Here is a 20,524-nt window from a genome sequence, read left to right as displayed (position 1 = left end):
TAGATATAATAAATTTAAGAGTGAGGAAATATTATTTGCCTTGAAAGGCCATTATGTTTTTATTACCAGTTTAAACCGTATTCAAGTCTTTAGGAATTCACATTATGATTGGTGGACTCGACATCAAGTATATGATCATGTTCCTTTGCTTGTAGGAATTGTGGTACAGTTTTCTGATAACAATGGCATCACATGGGAACTGCTGCGAGAACTAGACTTCACCTCTTTCCCTGAGCCACAGGTGGCTACTATCGAGCTCCCTCCTGAGGCCAAGACACCTGGTACTGTTTTCCGATGGTGGCAACCTCTTCATGGTAAACCCTTAATTCCTAAAATTTCTTGTGAATATTTTAAGACTTAGGATATACACTTACTGCACATCTGTAGGTATTTCAAGGTGAATCTGAAGACTGATTTTTCTATCTTTCTTTTTCACCATGCTCAAAGTAACTGGCAAGTTTCTTGCCTTACTTTTAGTAAGACTTTAGTCACTGAAATGAAATTTTGTCTTGTCAAAAAAGTTTACAGTTTCTGTCCAAATTATAAGGTTTCCTTATTTTATGTGTTTTTTAATATAGAGATCATTTTAAAATAAGTATTTGTATTTGGTTCTGAGTTTCATAAAACTGAAGGAATTCATTTTTGGGGTGTTTTGTAGAAGGCTTCATAATAAAAGGACTTGGTATGAACTCTGAACGTGGGCTCCTGCATCTGAGTGCAATTCTTGGTGTTTGGTTAATGTACACTAGTTTAATTTTGGAGGTACTGCTCATTGTACTGACTCACTTTATGGCTATAGACAGATTTAGAAAAATTCAATGTGAAATATTTGGCTTTTTTCAAATTAGTTAAAACTCCACACTTCATCACCAAACAATAGCTTTGGTAATGTGCAATTAATTAAATTCAAAAGAGCATTTAAAGAGTTGGTGTTCCAATGTGGAAACCCCAGTTAATGTAGGGAAAATAGATAATGCAGAATTTAGAATTCAAGGTAATGCACAAAATAATTGGGTTCTCTTCCAAAACCAGCATTAACACTGATGTGTTCCTAGTTGCATCTGTTTATCAAATGATGATGACTTCCTGTTGTCAATCTCTTTTTAATCCAGCTAGAAAGGAAGGAAGCGGTTGGTCCAGAGCTGGGTAGATGTGACATCATTGGACTTTGAGCAGGAGTTCTCTGATCTGGGAACAGGAATGGAAATTGTTACTATAGATAGTGCAACCCCACTCCATTCTGTCCTGTATTCACTTAAATCTGTCTCCAAAAGACATTCATTATGCCGCATGTTTGATAGCAGATTGATTTCATTATGTGTTTTTAGCAATGATTCACACTTTAGTATAATTGACTTATTTTTATTCAGAAAACAGTCATACGTGCATTGTTTTCATATTAATTGATATTCTCATATATATATAATTTAATCCAAAATAATTAAGTATGGCAGTAATTTACAAAATAAAAATGATATAGTATGATTTTTGACAAGTTCTGTTTTCAATTGTATGTACTCACTTTTCACTGCAATATTTCTTTTACTCTCTCTATTCTAATTAATTTTTTCTCAGGCTCTTTCAACTTTCATTCACTTTCCTATTTCTTCTTTCACTCCGTGCTTTCCAGAGTTTGCTTTCTTGCTTCTTGATGTAGCACACTTTCTTGCTTTGAAATATTTTTTACTCTCTGTCTTCTGACTCGTCCTGTCTATCGCTTTATTTGTTCTACACTATCAGCTTTTTTTACTCAGTTTCTCTCTTTCTTGTTCTTTTTAGGGAAACACTCGGCTCAGTGGGCTCTTGATGATGTTTTGATTGGCATGAATGACAGTTGTAGAATGGCTTTCCAAGATAAGTTTGATGGCTCCATGGATTTGCAGGTGAACTGGTATCGGATACAGGGTGGCCAGGTGGAAGTGGATTGTCTATCCATGGACACAGCTTTAGTGTTCAATATGGACATTGGTAAGTCATCTGAAGGTCCCTAGGTAGTTTGAAGGCATTTGTAAAGAAGTGCAAGTTTAATGATAATAACACTGACTGTGAACTAAAATGTCCTTTAAATGAGTGAAGGAGCTGGTATTTCATTAATTGCCCATGGACAAACTGAAAACATTTACATTCAAACAAACATGCCAGCTTGTTATCGAGGCATTGAGTCAAAGGACCTCCTTTTGTATCTTCATTCTCCAAATCCTATGGCTTATTCCTGACTATTGTATAGCTACAGCTACAGTTGCACAGTATGAGATTAGATCTTTAGATTTATCCTTGTTATCTGTCAAGAGCAGATTGTTTAGTTTTCTAATTCTAGTCTAATGTTAACCCACAAGTATGTTTGTTTGGATTAAACTCCTCTGATGAATTTAAATATTTGTGATTGGCATGGACTAGGTTATGTTTCAGTGGGACAAAATAGACTTGAGCTAAAGGACATGATATTTCACAATGGGCCTAGTCATGTGTAAGAGCTCAGCTATGTATGGCCTATTTCAATTAGTATGCTAATGGATTTACAATACCTTACTCTATGATGGACCTGCTCTTGCAAAGATGCATTCCTTGCCATGGTGACTTGGAATAATTATGTTCTCTAGTGGGCATGTTTTATCAGAATAAAACTGATTCTGTATAATAGCTTTGTTGTGCATGGGCTCTCACAATTCCTTTGTTGTAATTCCAATACTGTAGTTCACATAATAACTTAAAATGGGCATGTTGTGGCCAACATATTTGCACAGGATGTATTCAGTCCTTTACATATTTTATATTGTGCATTGGTACTCATAATGGACTAAACCTAGTGCAGAGACCCTAGTGGGCTTGAACATTTAGTATGAGTTTACCCTGATATAAATAGCTTTGTAGACATACCTCCACAGAATAACCCTGCTTTATTAAGAATAATCTGCTCTGCTAATCCTAGGCTGTTTGCATCTTCACTCCTAGGAAAACCTCGTTATGCAGAAACCTGGGATTTCCACATTACCAGCTCCTCCTTCCTACAGTTTGAGATGAGCACAGGCTGCAGCAAGCCTTTCACTGATGACCACAGCATCCAGCTACAGTACTCTCTCAGCACAGGCCGTGACTGGCATCTAGTTACACCTGAATGTGTGCCTCCAGCCATTGGTTGTGCCACTTACACAGAGAGCTCTGTCTATACCTCCCAGCGCTTTCAGAACTGGAGACGTGTAACTGTTTTCCTACCAAGTGTCACGATGTAATTCCCAATGTCTGAATGTCTTTCTGTATTTTTGCTTGACAAACCTATCTTTACATTCCCACATTCTTGTCTCACTCTGTCAAAGCTCATCAGTCCTTTGATTGCCACCTAAAATCCTTTCGCATTTGCTGATCTCCATCTTTGATATCTTTTGCCCTGGCCAGTGCCTGAACAGAAAGCACCCATCTGTAAATGCTTTCTTTCATTTTGGTTTATTTGGTCTTCTGCAGTTCTCCTAGGACACGGTTCCGTTGGATACAGATGAATATGGGATCAGGCACAGATTCATGGGCACTAGATAATGTCCTTCTTACTTCTGGTTGCCCCTGGATGTGCTCAGGCCATGGGATTTGCGATGCAGGCTGTTGTGTGTGAGTATTGTTCTCTCTGTATAATGGTATATGCAGTATTCAGCTTCAAAGGATGCTTTAATTGGCAAACAAGGTTTCAATAAAGTATCAGTCTAAAAACCCATGAGTGTAAAACAATTAAAGACTATGAGAACCCACACACATAGGAAGCTGGGGAACACCCTGATGCCAAACATAGAGAACAGTGGAAGGTAAAAGAAATTTGAAGAAAGATGATCTTGGGCGTTATAAATCACAGCATATTCCTTTTAAGACTAATATGAGAAGAAACATTTTGGAAACCAAGAGTGAAGAAGGGCATCTTTTAATTTGAAGTATGAACTTGATTAAGTCTTACAAGCAGGCCTGCGTTGAGAATGCAGTAGAGTAAGAGACACAACATTTAAATAATGTGCACAGGACATTTCCAACAGCATCTTAATAAGATCTCTGCAATATCACACCTTTCACTGGATAATGAATACAGATGAGTATTTTGGGGTGCTGGTATTAATAGCTTTATTACTTCACATATGAATTTGTAAAGCAACCCTAAGATTTGCTGACATGTTCTTCATGAGGTCTACTGTGGTTTTCAATTTATCTTTCAATTAAATGTAATTTTAAATGCACATTTTTATTTTTAAGTTCAAAATTGTCTATGCTGTTACAGATGCATTATGTCCATCTAAATCCACTTACAAATTCGTGGCCTGAGAGAGCTAGAGCCAGGTTTGGTAGCATCTTGCACAATACATGATCTATCCCTAGACTGAACAGCAGTTCATCACAGAACACAATGTAATGTGTGAATGATACATCAATACTCACTCACTCCAAGCCGCTTTAGACGGAATACCTAGCAAAAAAACATACATGCATAGAGAACATACAAACTCCACATAGACAGTGACTTAAAGTGGAGGTAAACTAAGGACTCAGGAGCAGTCAGGCAGCAGCACTAATTACTGTGTGTATGAAGAAGATACTTAACTTAAAATACCAATTGACATACAAAACACAAATATAATGTTTAACACAAAAACACCATGCAGCATATACACAAGAATATACTCGTACATACAATATATACAATGCATTTTTGATACTGTTAAGTTTTCAACTGTACAACTACATTAAGTCAATTGCCTTGCCAGGCCCAGTGCAGACACTCAGTAATGCACCATGACAGAGCCAAATAATGGCAATTCCTTTGCAGCACAACATCAATGACAAAGTCACTCTAATTTCCAATTCCAGTATCATGAAGAATAACATGAAAATCTGACAGTGTTGGAAAATGTCACCACAGGAAACATAGAAGCCAAAGTAATTGCTAAAGTTATTAAAAAGCAGTAGTCTCTGCAATGGCTCTAACTAAGTATGCTTTCAAAAATAATGAGTTGTCAGCCTTAGATTTTAATGCCAAGTTTGATAGTACCTCTTTAATATACATATGTAGATCACTGAAAAGTTAGAAGGACTTGTAATTTTAAGCAGGGCTTCATCTTGGGATTTTATTTTTCATTTTGCAGCTATAGAAATTAATAAGATCGGGGAAGGGGGGAGGGTCTAACCCATTAATAAATTAACATGTCAAAAGGAAGATTCTAAATTCAACTTCATATTTAGCTGAAAGTCTGTGAAGCAATTAAAGAAACTGAATTCAAGGGTCATAGTTCTTAGCTCTAGCTATGATCCTTGCAACTGTGTCATGAATTAAGGGCACAGAATGGATTTAACAGCCTTACTTGAAAGCCTGAAAGCAATACTGTAGTCAATGTTCTCTGCAAGTTTTCTAAGCTAGAGAAAGTAGGTTTTACAGATTTTGAGTATGATCAAACTAAAGTTTAAGCCTTTTAAACTGAAATCCATCAGGGCCACCTAACTATATGCAAAATTGCCTTTCACTTAAGGATTTTGTGGTTTTTGTGTAAATTATATATTTTGATTGTATGGGTAAATACAGCTAAGTGTTATCAGTAATTGAATGAAAGTTAGTATTAAATTATTTTATCTCCTTATTGTAATATAGAAAAAGAAATTGGTCCCAGTACTGATTTCTCATAAAGATTATTTAAAAGGAATGAGGGAGTTCCCTCTTTAGTATTTAGCACATTTAAAGTTTGAAGTAAATTCAGATAATCCAACAAAATTTCCAAGGCCATGTACTACACTACTTTGTTTAAATCTACAACTATAAGCATCTTAATTTATAATGCAGAGAAATAGAAATACTGGATGTATACTTGTATCTCTCATAGTTTGTCTTATTTTCCCCAACTTGCAGATGTGATCGTGGATTTGGAGGACCCTACTGTGTCCCTCTAACCCCACTGCCTTCCATTCTGAAAGATGATTTTGATGGGAATCTGCACTCAAACTTATGGCCTGAAGTGTATGGTGCGGAGAGAGGAACTCTAAATGGGGAGCCTCTGAAATCAGGAATGGCACTCATTTTCAAAGGGGTTAGCTTCTCTCTCTGTGTAAAGACTGGAGCATATCATCATTGCTTTTCATTTGGGACCATTCTGCTTCCAAATTGTCTTAAATACTGTACTTAAAATTGTATGCCTTTGCTTCATTTTCTTCTTACAGGACCATCCATTCCTCAACTAAGTCCTTCTGCCCTTTGGTTATTTATGTGTTTCTGCCTTTAATCCAGTATTGTCTCTCTTTAATACATCTAAACATTAGCCTCTACTCTTTGTTCAATAAGAAGAAACATCTGCACATTTTGAAGAAATGTTCTATTGCTCCCTGCCTAGCTAAACACTCTGATCAATTACTTACTCTATAGTTATTTCCCAATTGTCTCATATTACTTCCCAGGAGGGCCTGCGGATGCTGGTTTCCCGTGACTTAGACTGCACAAATACCTTGTACATGCAGTTTTCCTTCAAATTCATCACTAAAGGTGAGTGAGTGAGTCAATCTTTTATTCTACATATTTTCTTTCAAGAAATGCTAAGAGGAATATTTGCATTAGAACATATTCTTGTATCTTAACTAAATAATGTTTGGTTGGGTTACTAATCATTTGTGAAATCCAAAGATAGATGTGTGTGGTGTTAAGTATAGCTCTGCTGCCACATTTTGTTTATACAAAAGTTCACAAGCATACTGTATGCTAGACATATGTATCAAATGTATATCCTACAGCTTAATTGAAATAGTTTTTACTTATAACATTCACCATTTAATTGAAAATTCCTTTTAAATTAGGAAGTAAAAATGAATATCCACCATCCTTCCAACATAAAAATGTGGAAAGTTCGAAGATCAGCATTAACAATCTTGGTGAATGTTAGCACAAAGAGCTCTGAATTTCAAGTTTTGATAAAGCAGCTACACCTGCATTAACACCTCGGGCACCAACAATCAATCAGTTATTTTTTAATTCTGTTTTCTTCTTAAACCAAGCTTCCTTTGGAGCCTCACAGCTACAGAACTGAAGGTTGCAGTCCTAGTCTGAGCAGTTTTTTTGTGGAGTATACAAATTATCCACATGTCCATGATTATTTTTTGCAATGGTTTGACCCTTTGTGAGTGGATCATTTAAACCAGGATAGACTTTGTCTCCATGAGGCCCAGCACTTTAATAAACTATTTCATAATAATCAATGTCTTCACACTGTTAATTTCAAAATGAGAAAATACTACTTTGTGAAGTTTGATAGAAATATGAAACATTCACTGGCCTTGCCCTTACTCTTACTGAAAATCAAGATCAAGCAAGCCTTTCTGAGCCACTCTAAACTCGCCTTAGGATGCCTTAATTACAATATGACATTATGCTTGCACCAAAAGTGAGAGCCATGCAGGACTTCCCCTCCCACCTCAAATTGTGAGTGAAAAAATTATAACGAATGATGCATGTAATTAAATCTTTTTTCATATTTTTGAATTCCATGCTATTTTTCCAGTATTAAAGCACACCTTGTTGCGTTTCATCTACTGCTCTCCCATACCATACATCAAATTCAAAGTTTGTGCAGTGTAACATCTGCATAATGCACTGCAGTTAGAAACTGGTAATCTTAAATAGGGTACAAAAATTAAGTCAGGATACTTAAATTTAACACAAATGTATGGGAAATACAGAGAGACTGGTCAACTCAATAATGGCAATGCTAATTTATTATGATGTACTCTTTGTCTCTCTGGCATCTCTTAGCAAAAATACACTTTAAATACTTTATATCTTAGTTTTTAGCATTGTCATTTGTGTGTGACTATAGATTGTTTTCTGTAAACAGGACATATTGGTAAATGTTGCATACACAGTCACAGTATACAGAGATGGATGCTGACAAGTTTGTAAAAGTAATGTATAAATTCAAACCCAGGTTGTTGGATCTGCAAAGTAGCAGCACTAACCACTGCACTACTATGTAATGAAAGGTAATTAAATTAGTTAGCTAACTACTCGCAGCCACTTACTAGCTCATAGCTAGCTTCTTATTTGCACAAGTTACAGTCCACATTTTGATTGCTTGTGAACTTTGCCAGCTCCAGTGTGGGTAACACAAATTTAATTCTATGGTAAACCTGGCACAGTAGCTTATCTATGTCAATGGACTGTGGTGTTTAACATGTACTCTAACGAGTTAAATGGCATTGGGCCACTTTGCCAGTGTTTTCTGACAAGAGACAATTCCTTATTAAAATTACACAATTTCTGCCCAGCCAAACTTGAATATCATGGTCAAATCCACTGTCAAACCTAGCACACTGGGTCATGTATTGCACTGTGCAAAATGGACTACGATATTTAAAGGGTGCAGCAAAGAGTTAGTAATGTTCCAGCTGTTTTTATTATCCCGTTTTTAACAATAATACATTCAACTACATTCAACTTGCTGTTTAACACTGAAGTCTCTTTTCAAGTGACCCGATATGTTTCAGTCCTTGAGTGCCTTTTAAACACATGGGACTGACTTGTGCTGTAGATGTGGGAGTGTGCAAACTTTGCAAGCATTCATTTATTTTGGCCAAGTCAAACCATCTCAATACTATATGCAGAGTCAAATCAGTTATTGAATTATTGTGCACTGGAAAATGCATAGGTACAGGCATCTGTTTTGTTTTTAATAACTATAATTTTAAAAATGTAGCATTTTTTATGAGGTTGACATGTTATCAATGTCCTTTGTTAACACATCCCCATCACACAAACACCTACATAATCTAGAACAGACTTGACTTCTTGCCAAATGTGCAAAAACAATTCTCACTAAAACTACGGTTGCTTTGCAAAATGTGGGGACCGGCAGTGGCTGGTGTACTCTTCCACATGATGCCACTAGTACATTGGCATAAGGTTTTACCAAGTCCAGAAAGCACATATAGAGTAACCAGAATTATCAGAATCCAGTGATCTTTCCAAATACTGTATTAGTTCAAAGACAAAGAATTGGTTCGCTGTATTTTTGCAAGGATGGAATTCATATTGTTCCTAGCAGATCTGAGATTCTTCATCTCTGCCTGGGCTCAACATAGGATTTTCCAGGAAAGATGTAGACTGTGGTCCCTAAATAATTGGATCACAACTTATTGTTTCCTTTTTTTTAAATGTTTCTAGTACTGCCACATCTGAGGATAGCATATGCATCAGATTTACAAGTTCCTCAAAGTGCTGTTGCTACTGCTCAACAATATACTCTATTGAGGTCAACAATATTCCCCTTTCTGAGAACAGCGTGGAGATGTCCAAAATCATTCTAAATTAATCTCATGAAAAACAGAGATGCCAAGACCCACTAGGTATTGTGATGGGTGAATGACTCCCACTAAGTGATAAGGCTCAGCTCAAAAAAAGCTGTCCAAAACAATGAAATTGGGTAAAAAACAAGAGGTGGGCAGATCTGGGCCTGGCAGACCTTGACAATACAAAATGGCTGTAAGGATATGGAAAAATATGTACATCTTTTCTTTAAAAGCTGTGGTGTTATGGGTCCACAGCTCGCTGAGCAAAGGCCGTTTCTTTTTAAATAAATAATCACCGCATTCGTGGTGGCTTAGTGAGGGGGCGTGGTGGCCATAGTAAGTCACGGAGAGATCTGCGGTGTGGGCGTTTCTCACTGAGTGCACAGGTGAGGAACTGCCCACATCCGTGATTGTTCCCGTGGCTAATGTGCTGCAGCTGCTATGGCCCCTCTCTGTTTAAAAGAAGCGCGAGTCGGTTGGGAGAGATGGATGAAAAACAAAAAGGATGACGGTTACAGGGAGCGAGAAAGGAAGCAGGTCGGTGCGAGAGAGACACATGGAGTGTGTGGTGAGAGAGCGAACGAGTGCTCGTGGGCAGCTGTGAGTGCCTGGGTGTTAGGCCTACGCCCAGGGGTTGTAGTTGATGTTGCTCCCGCTGAGTGGACAGGTAGCAGGAGTGACCAGGGAAAGGCGACTGGCTGCAGAAGACCGGAAAGGCAGTGGGAGTCAGGAGGCTTGGTGGCGGAGTCCCCAACGTGAGCGACCTGGCCATTGTGGGAACCAAGTCTCGAGGCTGGGATGAGTGCCAGACCGAAGCCAGGGATCGAGAGGTCTCCAGTCTCGTGTGTGAGTTGAAGAGGGCAGCTGCAGGGAGCGTCTCGCCTGTTGCATGGGCCCGTATGGGAGAAGCAAGTGAGACGCCAGCATAGAAGAGCACTGGGCTTGTTGTTGTTTTTAAAGACTGCTTCCTGCTTGAACGTTTTAACCTCTGGTTTTAAAGGATTGCTTTTTCTATTGTTTTTTAACCTCCACGTGTTTTAATGGATTATTTATTTAATGAAGAGTTTTGAAGCACTGTACTTTATTTAAACACTGTTTTTGATTGCCTTTTAAATAAAAGCACTATGCACCTTTTTATACCATCCCCTTGCTATGTTGTTGCCTCCACTGTCACTCAGTGACATTATCGACGGTGTTGGCTTCAAGGGCTCCCGAACAGTGATGGGAGTATGGAGTCTAACCCACATCGTCACAAAAGCATTTATCAAATCTTTGAAATTCGTGCTCATCTTCTGCAGAATATATTGTTGTACTTGTCTGATAGGTAATATAATTGACAGATCCTGTGCAAATTGCACAGAAGAGTTTTTCTTTTACTTATTTGGATATTTTTACTCTTTATTTTTTCTTTATTTTATTCAAGCTGTACTGAACATAATCAACTGAATTTTTCATACAGGAGTAGCAAAGTTTATCTTGTTCTTAAAACACCACTGTGATTTTGCTGGTTAGATGCAAAACCTGTATTTCAAGGGTACTGCATAGGTCTTTGTATCTTACATCTCTAACAGTACTTACATTTCTGTCTTGATTCTGAAAATGATTGAGTTATCCTTCACTTTCATATTGCACAAGAAATTGTCTTCGCCTCTGATAATAAAAACACTGTAATGATGAGGAGGACTTTCTCCTAATAATGAGAATTCTGCTAATGTGTTATTTGTCTCATGCACAAGAAAATTTATACAGTGATTTTTTGATGTCATCACTTCAAAACTCCTTGGCATTTGATATCTTAGTATCATGAAACAGATTTGATATTGTCTATTGTCCTATGTGTCTGATGCCAGGGATTCCAGATCGGTCAAGCTCTGTCCTGCTGCAGTTCTCAGTGAATGGGGGAATCGCCTGGCAGCTGCTTGATGAGTTGTACTTCCCACAGGCCACAGAAGGGCTTTTCCTGCATGTTCCCTTGCCTGCAGCAGCACAGACTAATGCTACCAGATTTCGCTTTTGGCAGCCTCACAACACAGGTGTGTAACCAAGTGCTTCTCGTTGTTTAGCTTCTTAACTTTGACCACTGAAAGCATCTTCATTTGATACTTCGTCCTACAGGTAAAAAGGAGGAAGTCTGGGTGATAGATGACATCATCATTGATGGCAACAGTGCCCGCAACTCTGAGATTTTGACAGACAGCTTTGAGACAGAGCCCCGAGAAGAAAACTGGCTGTTCCATCCTGGGGGCAGCATTGGCCTATATTGTCCTTACCTGAAGGGGATGCAGTGAGTACTCGACAGTGGAAGGAAGTTTTGCTTGTAACCAACTGACATTAGTGGCTTTGGCCCATCATTATAGGATCAGCCAGCTATTTTGATATTGTCCTTCTATGTTTTAGGGAGGACAACACAGCCATGGTATTTGTGTCCAGTGAGCTTGGGGAGCACTCAATTACAACACGAGATCTAGATGTCACTGACAGCACAATCATCCAGTTTGAGGTAGGGCTTGAACTCCCATTTTATGCCCAATTAAAACCATCCCCAGGCCTGTGGTGAATAAATTAATCTCTCAAATTGATTTATTACTCTTCAGATCAATGTGGGCTGCACTTCTGATAGCTCAGCAACTGAACCTGTGCGTCTGGAGTTTTCTCGGGACTTTGGTGCCACGTGGCATATTTTGGTGCCTCTTTGCCATAGCAGTAGCCACTTGAATTCTCTTTGCTCCACAGAGCACCATCCTGCCAGCATCTACTACCCTGGCACCACACAGGGCTGGAGACGTGAAATTATTCATGTGGGCAAGCTCCATCTCTGTGGGTAAGAGTCCTTCCTTCAGAGGTGTTTGGGTTTGGGTGTCCTAAAGCTGGCTATATGGGGAACCAAGTATTATTAAAGTTTATATATTGTGCTAGTAGGTGTCTTTCAGTGCTTCAATCCAGTATTGGGACTTCTGGCCTCAACAGGATGTGTGCACATTAAGAGACACAGTGACATGGACACAAACTGAGTTACTGCATTAGAAACTTGAGTATGATGGTTAATAAGAAAGGTGCTGGATTAACTAGAGATGGTTTGAAAACATTAAACGAAAAATTTAAAATATGGAAGGACATATTTGATCCAAATCTCTTTTTGAAGTCATTGTAATCTCTAAAATGCTGAGGCATACCCCACTCTATGTTTTCAACTAAGACCAGACAAATTCTGAAGTTACCAAGTATTATTTGTATCTAATGCTTCCAGTAAAACTAAATTATTTTTTAAAGTGTGATGGAGCTCAGAGTCACTTGTTTACAGTATGTAGTGCTTCCATTACAGGGTAATTTGATTGTCATTGTGCAGAGTTGAATTTATGCTGGAAAATTACTTTAATCTTTGTGTTCCAGAAATATGCTCAAGAATCTTAGTAAAGTCATTTTATCTCTCTCTGTGTAAATTCAAATATGCACACAGAGGTACACAAAAGGCCTGATTAAACCTCAGAATGAGCATTCAAACAAAGTGGCTAAAGTACTAATTCCCACACAATTGTTACTATGTGTTTTAGATCAGTAAGATTCCGTTGGTACCAAGGATTCTTCAATGCTGGCATGTCACCCATGACATGGGCTTTGGACAATGTGTACATTGGTCCACAGTGTGAAGACATGTGCACTGGTCATGGCTTGTGCATTAATGGTACTCATTGCAAGTGTGACAAAGGCTTCTCTGGACCTAGTTGTAAGATCAGCAGCTCTAGCAATCCTGATTTTCTTAAGGAAGACTTTGAAGGTAAGCTCTGGTGAAAGAGGCGCCTTAGTGAAAATCTAATAGACCATGATCACAGCTTGGGCTGCTGTCTTCCAGGTTCACTGGACAAGGAACGCTTTCTTCTGGTGACTGGAGGAAAACCGTCTCGGAAGTGTGGAGTCCTTCCCAGTGGAAACAACCTTTTCTTTAGTGAAGAGGGCCTTCGTATGTTGGTCACAATGGATCTGGACCTCTCAAATGCAAGGTAAGCACCCCCAAATAAATCTGTGTATAAAATATGGCTTCAGGAGCCCAGTTGGGGATGAAAAATGTAAATAACAAAACATCTCGTGAAGGAAGGGTAAAAATCCATTATTGCAGTTCATTTTGTCAATCTGATCAAAGAAAAGTGCAGTTTTCCCTGAAAGTGGTTTTGATTTCAGAAGATCTAGAAAACTAGACTTCAGGTAAGCTAGATAGATAATCAGAGTAGCACAACTCTTAATTCTGATTAAGGCTCCTGATCAATTGAACAGGTAAAAAACTATTATAATGAGCAGCAAGTATTTACTAGGGCAGCTGGAAAAATAATTAAATGTCAGGAAAATTAAACAGGTAATTTGTCTCTTCTTCTTTCGTCTGCTCACATTAGGTTTTGCCACAGTGGATCATCTTTTTCCATATCCTCCTGTCCTCTGCATCTTGCTCTGTTACACCCACCACCTGCATGTCTTCTCTCACCACATCCATAAACCTCATCGTAGGCCTTCCTCTTTTCCTCATTTCTCCTCTGCACAAATCCAAACCAATGCAATCTCGCCTCTCTGACTTTGTCTCAAAACTGTCCATCCTGAGCTGACCCTCTAATGTACTCATTTCTATTCCTGTCCTTCCTTGTCACACCCAGTGTAAATCTTAACGTCTTTAACTCTGCCACCTCCAGCACTGTTTCCAGTTTTTGGCTCAGTGCCACCGTCTCCAACCCATATAACACAGCTGGCCTCACTTATCATCCTGTAGACCTTCACTTTCACTCTTGCTGATACCCATCTGTCACAAATCACTCCTGACACTCTTCTCCACCCACCCTACCTGCACTATCTTCTTCACCTCTTCTCGACAATCCCCGTTACTCTGTACTGTTGATCCCAGGTACAGTACAGGCCAAAAGTTTGGACACACTTCCTCATTCGATGTGTTTTCTTTATTTTCATGACCATTTACAGCACTCCATCACTTTTCTTCTTGGTCAAATAGCCCTTACACAGCCTGGAGGTGTGTTTGGGGTCATTGTCCTGTTGAAAAATAAATGATCGTCCAACTAACCTTACTTCTGCACAACACGACTGCTGGTCCCAACCCCATTGATAAAGCAAGAAATTCCACTAAATAACCCTGATAAGGCACACCTGTAAAGTGAAAAACATTTCAGATGACTACCTGTTGAAGCTCATCGAGAGAATGCCAAGAGTGTGCAAAGCAGTAATCAGAGCAAAGGGTGGCTATTTTGAAGAAACTAGAATATAAAACATGTTTTCAGTTATTTCACCATTTTTTGTTAAGTACATAACTCCACATGTGTTCATTCATAGTTTTGATGCCTTCAGTGAGAATCTACCAATGTAAATGGTCATGAAAATAAAGAAAACACATTGAATGAGGAGGTGTGTCCAAACTTTTGGCCTGTACTGTATTTAAACTCATCCACCTTCGTTAACTCTACTCCCTGCATCCTCACCACTCCTCTGACCTTCCTTTCATTTACACACATGTATTCATTCCTCTCATCTCTAGATCATATTCCTGGAGAGATGGAGTCTCCTCAACCTGCTCCCTACTCTCACTACAGATCACAATCCATCAGCAAACATCATAGTCCACAGGGACTCCTGTCTAATCTTGTCTCTCAACCTACCCATCACGATTGAAAATAAGAAAGAGCTCAGAGACAATCCCTGATGTAATCTAGCCTCCACCTTGAATGCATTCGTCACTCCTGCAGCAGACCTCACCACCATCACATTTTCCTCAAACATATCCTGTACAACTCTTACATACTTCTCTGCCTCTCCTGACTTCTTCATATAATAACACAACTCCTCTCTAGGCACCCTGTCATATGCTTTCTCCAGGTCCACAGAGATGCAGTGCAACTCTTTCTGACCTTCTCTGTACTTCTCCATCAACACTGTCAGAGCAAACATCACATTTGTGGTGCTGAAACCATATTGCTGCTTGCTAATCATCACCTAGCTTCCACTACTTTTTCCCATAATTTCATGCTGTGGTTCATCAGTTTTTTTCCTCTGTAGTTACTACAGCTCTGCACATCCCCTTTATTCTTAAACATCTGTGCCAGTATACTTCTTCTCCACTTCTCAGGCATCCTCTCACTTTCTAAGATTGCATTAAAGAATCTGCTTAAAAGTTCCATGGCCATCTCTCCTAAACTCCTCCATGCTTCCCCAGGCAAAACATTTAATCTGCCTATGGGGCAGAAAATCAGCTTATTGGAGCTAAGGACAAGTGAATGGATGGTCAGACAGAATCAAATGTATTCAGAGAGCAAGATGCTAGTTGGATCAGAAGATATACACACAACTATAAACACTATATTATAAACACTATAAACATACAATTATAAACACTATAACATCTGGTTAACCATAACAACAGCAGAAAAAGGCAATGTAATTATTGAACAGTCATATTTCATTAATTCTAATAATCATAGAGCAGGGTTTTTTAAAAGTTTTATTCTGAGGGTCCAAATAAAAAAAAAATGGTACAATACTAGGACCTAAGAAAGGTGTTAGGCATACATAGACAAGTAGCAATTAAATTGGTGCAGTTTGTCAATCTTGTGTTAAATAACATTATTTTTTAAATCTTTTCCAAATAAGCTTAACCATTATCAGTGCATTTTTCTTAAAGGCTTGAAAATTGTCCAGCGTATCCTGGTTTTTATTTAGCAATTTAGTAAACTAAGTGCAAATGTTGAGTTGTGTAGCTAAATTATTTCTTAAAATATTATCTGCTATTTGTATTTTATAAGGGTGATAAGTCTTGATAAAAAATATGGTTAACATTCCAGCTTAAAATATTTAGTGCTACTGACTAACATCATGCTGAATGCCAAGGCCTCTGTTATATTACCTGTTGCACCCTTTTCATATTTTCTGCTGTTCTTACAGTTCTCAATGGTCCATTACAGTTCTCAATGGTCCAACAAACATGACATTCACATTACAATAGATTACACAACCACTTTAAAGTAGTGTTATAAGGGGGAATTCTTTGTCACTGAAATACATTAAATGTAATAGAAAATCTTCTTGACACCTATATTACAGATTTTGATTCAATGTATGCCAGAATGGTGAATACATGATGAAGCACTGAACACTTCATCACTATGGCCACTGAAACTGCTTTTACTATACAGCACTTCCATGACACTATATGTACCCCTACCCCACCGCTACTCTATTCACTCATCGTACACAACACCCCAAAATTACTCTCATCATTATTCTGCTCTTGCTGTTTTCATTTTGACATTCCAGTGAAGTTTCTGATTTGAAAGTAGTGAAAATATTGTGTCGATGGGAAGTTTAATTTGAAGCATAATTGTTCATAAGCTGCAAATACATTATCTATATACAAATCTCTAAGTGTTGTAATCGTGTACATTTTTCAGACATTAAATACTGTGAAGGTTTGAGAGGGTAGAAAAAGTTGATTACATTGTAGAGATACAACAGGTAAAAGCTTCTCTGTCTTAATGTGCTTCCTGCATTGGTTTCATATTCTAAGTGATTGTTGGACAATTGGATTAACAATATATTGAAGATAATTTGTATTATTGGGGCAAAAGTAGGGCATATAAAGAAGTACAGCAAGATTTTATTTATATCGTAGACCAGGCTTGTTTATGTTAATCAATTTGTGTTAAAGTCAAGGGGCCTCGTGTATAAATGGGTTTGTATGCATAGAAATGTTGCTTAGATATGTTTCCATGCTTACGTTGAGATGTATACAAACTAAACTTGCTGCAGTGCCACGCACATTTTCATGGCAACCTCAGACCTTGCGCACACACGTTTTTGCTCAATTTTATAAACGGGCAGCACCCAACATCAAAGCAGTGCTACTCTTTCTGTGTGGTTTCCTTTTCTTCTTTATATTCACATCCATGACACAGGCTTTATTAAATACACTGAAATTAATTGCATGTCGTTTATAAGTTTCAAACTCTTAATTGTAATCTGTAACAATATAATGGTGCACACAATAGCCAAACTATTCCAACTACTGTGGCTGCTTTAGTATCACTGGAAGGCATTGCAAATGTAAGAATTAAATGAGAATATGTATTCAGAGATCATGCTGATTTCTTGTCCCATGTGTGCTGAACTGGAGCCAGCTTTATAAAGGCAGACTTTGGGGAGTTGTGCTCTACCTGTTCCTTTGCAAGCTCTGTCCACCCTCGAGTTTTTAGCCATAGGTGCTTTTCAACGTGAACTAGCTGACAAATCAGGTTTTTCTCTGTCATCACTGAGTCACACCATGCTAGCTGTATGGGATGGTATTACCTGTATCTGCTTGTCATCCAGATATATGAGATTTCTTTACACTGCGGTTGAATGGGCAGACATCAAAGTACAAATTGCAGCAACATTCTGTTTTCCAAATGTAATCTGAGCGATTGACTGTACGCACATTGCTATAAAGGTGCATTTAGAGAATGGATTTGTTTATGTAAATAGAAAGCATTTCCACTCTATCAATGTTAAAATTATCTGTGATGCAAAAATGTGTCTCATTAATGTTGTGACGACATATAGGAGTATCTCACCAATAATTGGGCTCAAATGGTGTGAGCCCCGGAATTCAGCCACCTTCTCCAGTAGTGTTGACACTGAGGGCTACAACTCACCTATTAATGTCGACTTTGATATCTGGTTCTTTATTTTGAGGACTGTGGGACTTTCTGAACTTGAACTGTTGAGTGCCTCCACCATGCTGTTCCACTCCATCTGTTTCCTTTTGTTGCTTATATCACTGCTTAAGTCACCAAATAGTATGTTTTTCTTTGCCTCCACCCTACGGCACAGGACCTTCATTTCTCTTTTGCTGAAATTCTTTGTTTTTTCATGTGTCTTGGCCGTGGTCTTTTAACAAAACACGGAATGGAAGGGGCTATTTATATTGATTTGCATACTCGAATAGGCAAAATTCTGGAAGGAGTCAGGGTATGGCTGTTGGATTGTGCATGTGTCTTAAAATTCACATTGATGGGGATTTACAAAGGGAAAGTGTGTAGAACTTTGCTTACACACAGTTTTATGCATCTGATTTTTTTTATGTGTATGCACATTTCTAGTTCTGCCCATGTTGCCGTGTTTTAGTGTGAATTCTACACAAGGCATTATACATGAGACTGGAGGTCTTTATAGCTTATTTATTTGCTGCCCAATAATAAAGCTGAAAGTAGAGCCATGCCCCCTTTAGCTTTAGGTCATTGTAAAGTCACCCTTTGGATGTGTGGATGTTTCAAATTCCAAGTAAATAAGGCTATAATTAAATCTAATTTGTTAATGATTTTTTTTAATGTATACTAGGGGGCTTTGCCTCCTCCTCACTTTGCTAACCAACACCCATTTTTGTTTTTCCGGATACACACTTTTAAGATTTTTTTTCTTTGACTTGTTGCTATTTCATTAGTTTCACTTTTATTTCAGAACTTCTGTAAAAACAATTTTTGGAATCTTTCAAGTTCCAATGTGCTGAATCTTTTTAATGAGGTTAGTGCGGCATGTGTTTAATGACTTTGTACCATAATTCAGGATAGGTTTCTCTGTTTGGAATTTCAGCACAGGCAAAATACTGTAATCTACATCATCAGCAGTTAATAATTTTTTTGCAAAGTAACCAATAAATGCATGTGAGGTAAACTCCGTTTTTGAAATTCTCTTTCTTAAACTTCAAAGCCTTACAATATTTACATACTTCTGACATATCACCTGTGTCCATATATTCGATCTCTATTCGCCTTTTCGTTATTTCTCCGAGTAATAATTTCTCTTTCTTTGCACAAATACGATGTTTATTTTCTTTGTTTTGACACTGTCGTTTTTTTGCTGCTTTCATATTCTGTATCTTGCTCTGCATGTGTTTCGCGCCTACGTTTTTTTTGAGTCTTTTGAATTCCAGTTTTCATTATCTTTAACTTGCTCTGCATGTGTTTGGCCCCTTGTTTTTTTAACCTCTTTATGATGTTTTACTTTGTTTTCTACTCTGTCTTTTATTTCTGACCTCGCTTTATCCTGCTTTTGTTTCAATGACACCTGGTCCGTGGTGATTATTTTCCCTTTTTCGAGTAATAATTTCCATTTGTTTGCGCTACTGCAATCTTTACTTTCTTTTTTTTTATATTTTCTAATTTTCCTACTTTCATATTCTTTAACTTTCTCCACATGTGTATCACGCCAGCATTTTTTTTAGCCTTTTGACTTCCACTGCTTTCATAATCTCTAACCTGCACTGCATGTGTATAGCGCCAATGTCCGGATTGGATGTGCTTTTTTTTTTAATTTCACTTGTTCTGGGCTGATAATTACTTTCCTTATTTTCTGAATTTAAACCTAAATTATTCTTTTTCTTTTTTGTCTCTCCAACGATTTTGAGTCTCTCTTCTCCACATTGCTTTCTTCTTCGGTTAGTTGTTGACGTTTCATCTATAACTGATTGTCCTTATATGCTTTATATGCTCTGAGAGCCCTGGATCTGTGTGTGCTCAAAGCCAAAACACGACTGAGTGTGTTGCTGTCTGTGCTCTTATTTGGTTGTAAGTAGGGCGTGTCTTGCAAGAATCTCATGTTCTTCGTCATCGCAAGACGGTCCTGGGTCAATCTCTTGGCACAAAGTCTCACGTTTAAGGTCCCCGCGAGATGCTCCATGGCCATTCTCTTTAGTCTCGTGGGTCTTTTAAGTTTCTTCCGTGATCTTAACGTGAAGATCATGTCTCCTTGCCCTACTGTTTCTCGATGGGGTTGCTGTGAAACAAAAATTGAAGCTTGGGAAGGATGTTCATCTTAACAGTATTGATTATTCTTGCTAATGTGAGATGGAGGGTAGACCATCTGTTAACATCTTGTTTAATTTTTCCATGCAGACAGCAATATTTTGTTGAAAAAATATCTTTATATTTACTTGTGATGATTACCCCTAGGTATTTGAACTGATCTACTAAAATAAATGGGAAGGTGTCCAGTCTAATATCATGTTCTAGAGCAGTGGTTAACAAACCTGATCCTGGGGACCCACTGTGGCGGTTTGTTCCAACCAATTTCCGTTTTTCATTGGACTCTTAGCCTAATTAAGTGAGTCATTATTTCCCAGTTTCTGTGTTTTAGAGTCAATTTAGAAATTACAAACCAAGTTTGGTAGATTTTTATTAAAATATAATAGGAGAAAGTAGGGTGAAATGACACCTTTTAT

The 20,524-nt window shown here is 38.1% G+C and overlaps 1 protein-coding gene across 2 annotated transcripts in view; it reads left to right on the top strand.

The window, feature by feature from the left end:
* reln (reelin) overlaps nucleotides 1-20,524 on the top strand; it is a 163,565-nt gene that overhangs the window by 97,661 nt on the left and 45,380 nt on the right. For both annotated transcript variants that reach the window (XM_039769861.1, XM_039769860.1), the window contains exons 32-43: nucleotides 156-314; nucleotides 1,780-1,968; nucleotides 2,953-3,226; nucleotides 3,460-3,600; nucleotides 5,870-6,047; nucleotides 6,412-6,496; nucleotides 11,139-11,321; nucleotides 11,404-11,572; nucleotides 11,686-11,788; nucleotides 11,883-12,109; nucleotides 12,840-13,063; nucleotides 13,139-13,286. In XM_039769861.1, coding sequence (XP_039625795.1) covers nucleotides 156-314; nucleotides 1,780-1,968; nucleotides 2,953-3,226; nucleotides 3,460-3,600; nucleotides 5,870-6,047; nucleotides 6,412-6,496; nucleotides 11,139-11,321; nucleotides 11,404-11,572; nucleotides 11,686-11,788; nucleotides 11,883-12,109; nucleotides 12,840-13,063; nucleotides 13,139-13,286 — 2,080 coding nt within the window. The remainder of the gene's footprint in view (nucleotides 1-155; nucleotides 315-1,779; nucleotides 1,969-2,952; nucleotides 3,227-3,459; nucleotides 3,601-5,869; nucleotides 6,048-6,411; nucleotides 6,497-11,138; nucleotides 11,322-11,403; nucleotides 11,573-11,685; nucleotides 11,789-11,882; nucleotides 12,110-12,839; nucleotides 13,064-13,138; nucleotides 13,287-20,524) is intronic.

The sequence above is a fragment of the Polypterus senegalus genome, chromosome 11, assembly GCF_016835505.1.
Source record: "Polypterus senegalus isolate Bchr_013 chromosome 11, ASM1683550v1, whole genome shotgun sequence".
Lineage (NCBI taxonomy): Eukaryota > Metazoa > Chordata > Cladistia > Polypteriformes > Polypteridae > Polypterus > Polypterus senegalus.
Note: the sequence above shows the minus strand (reverse complement) of the source record. Positions and strands in the feature narration are given on the sequence as shown.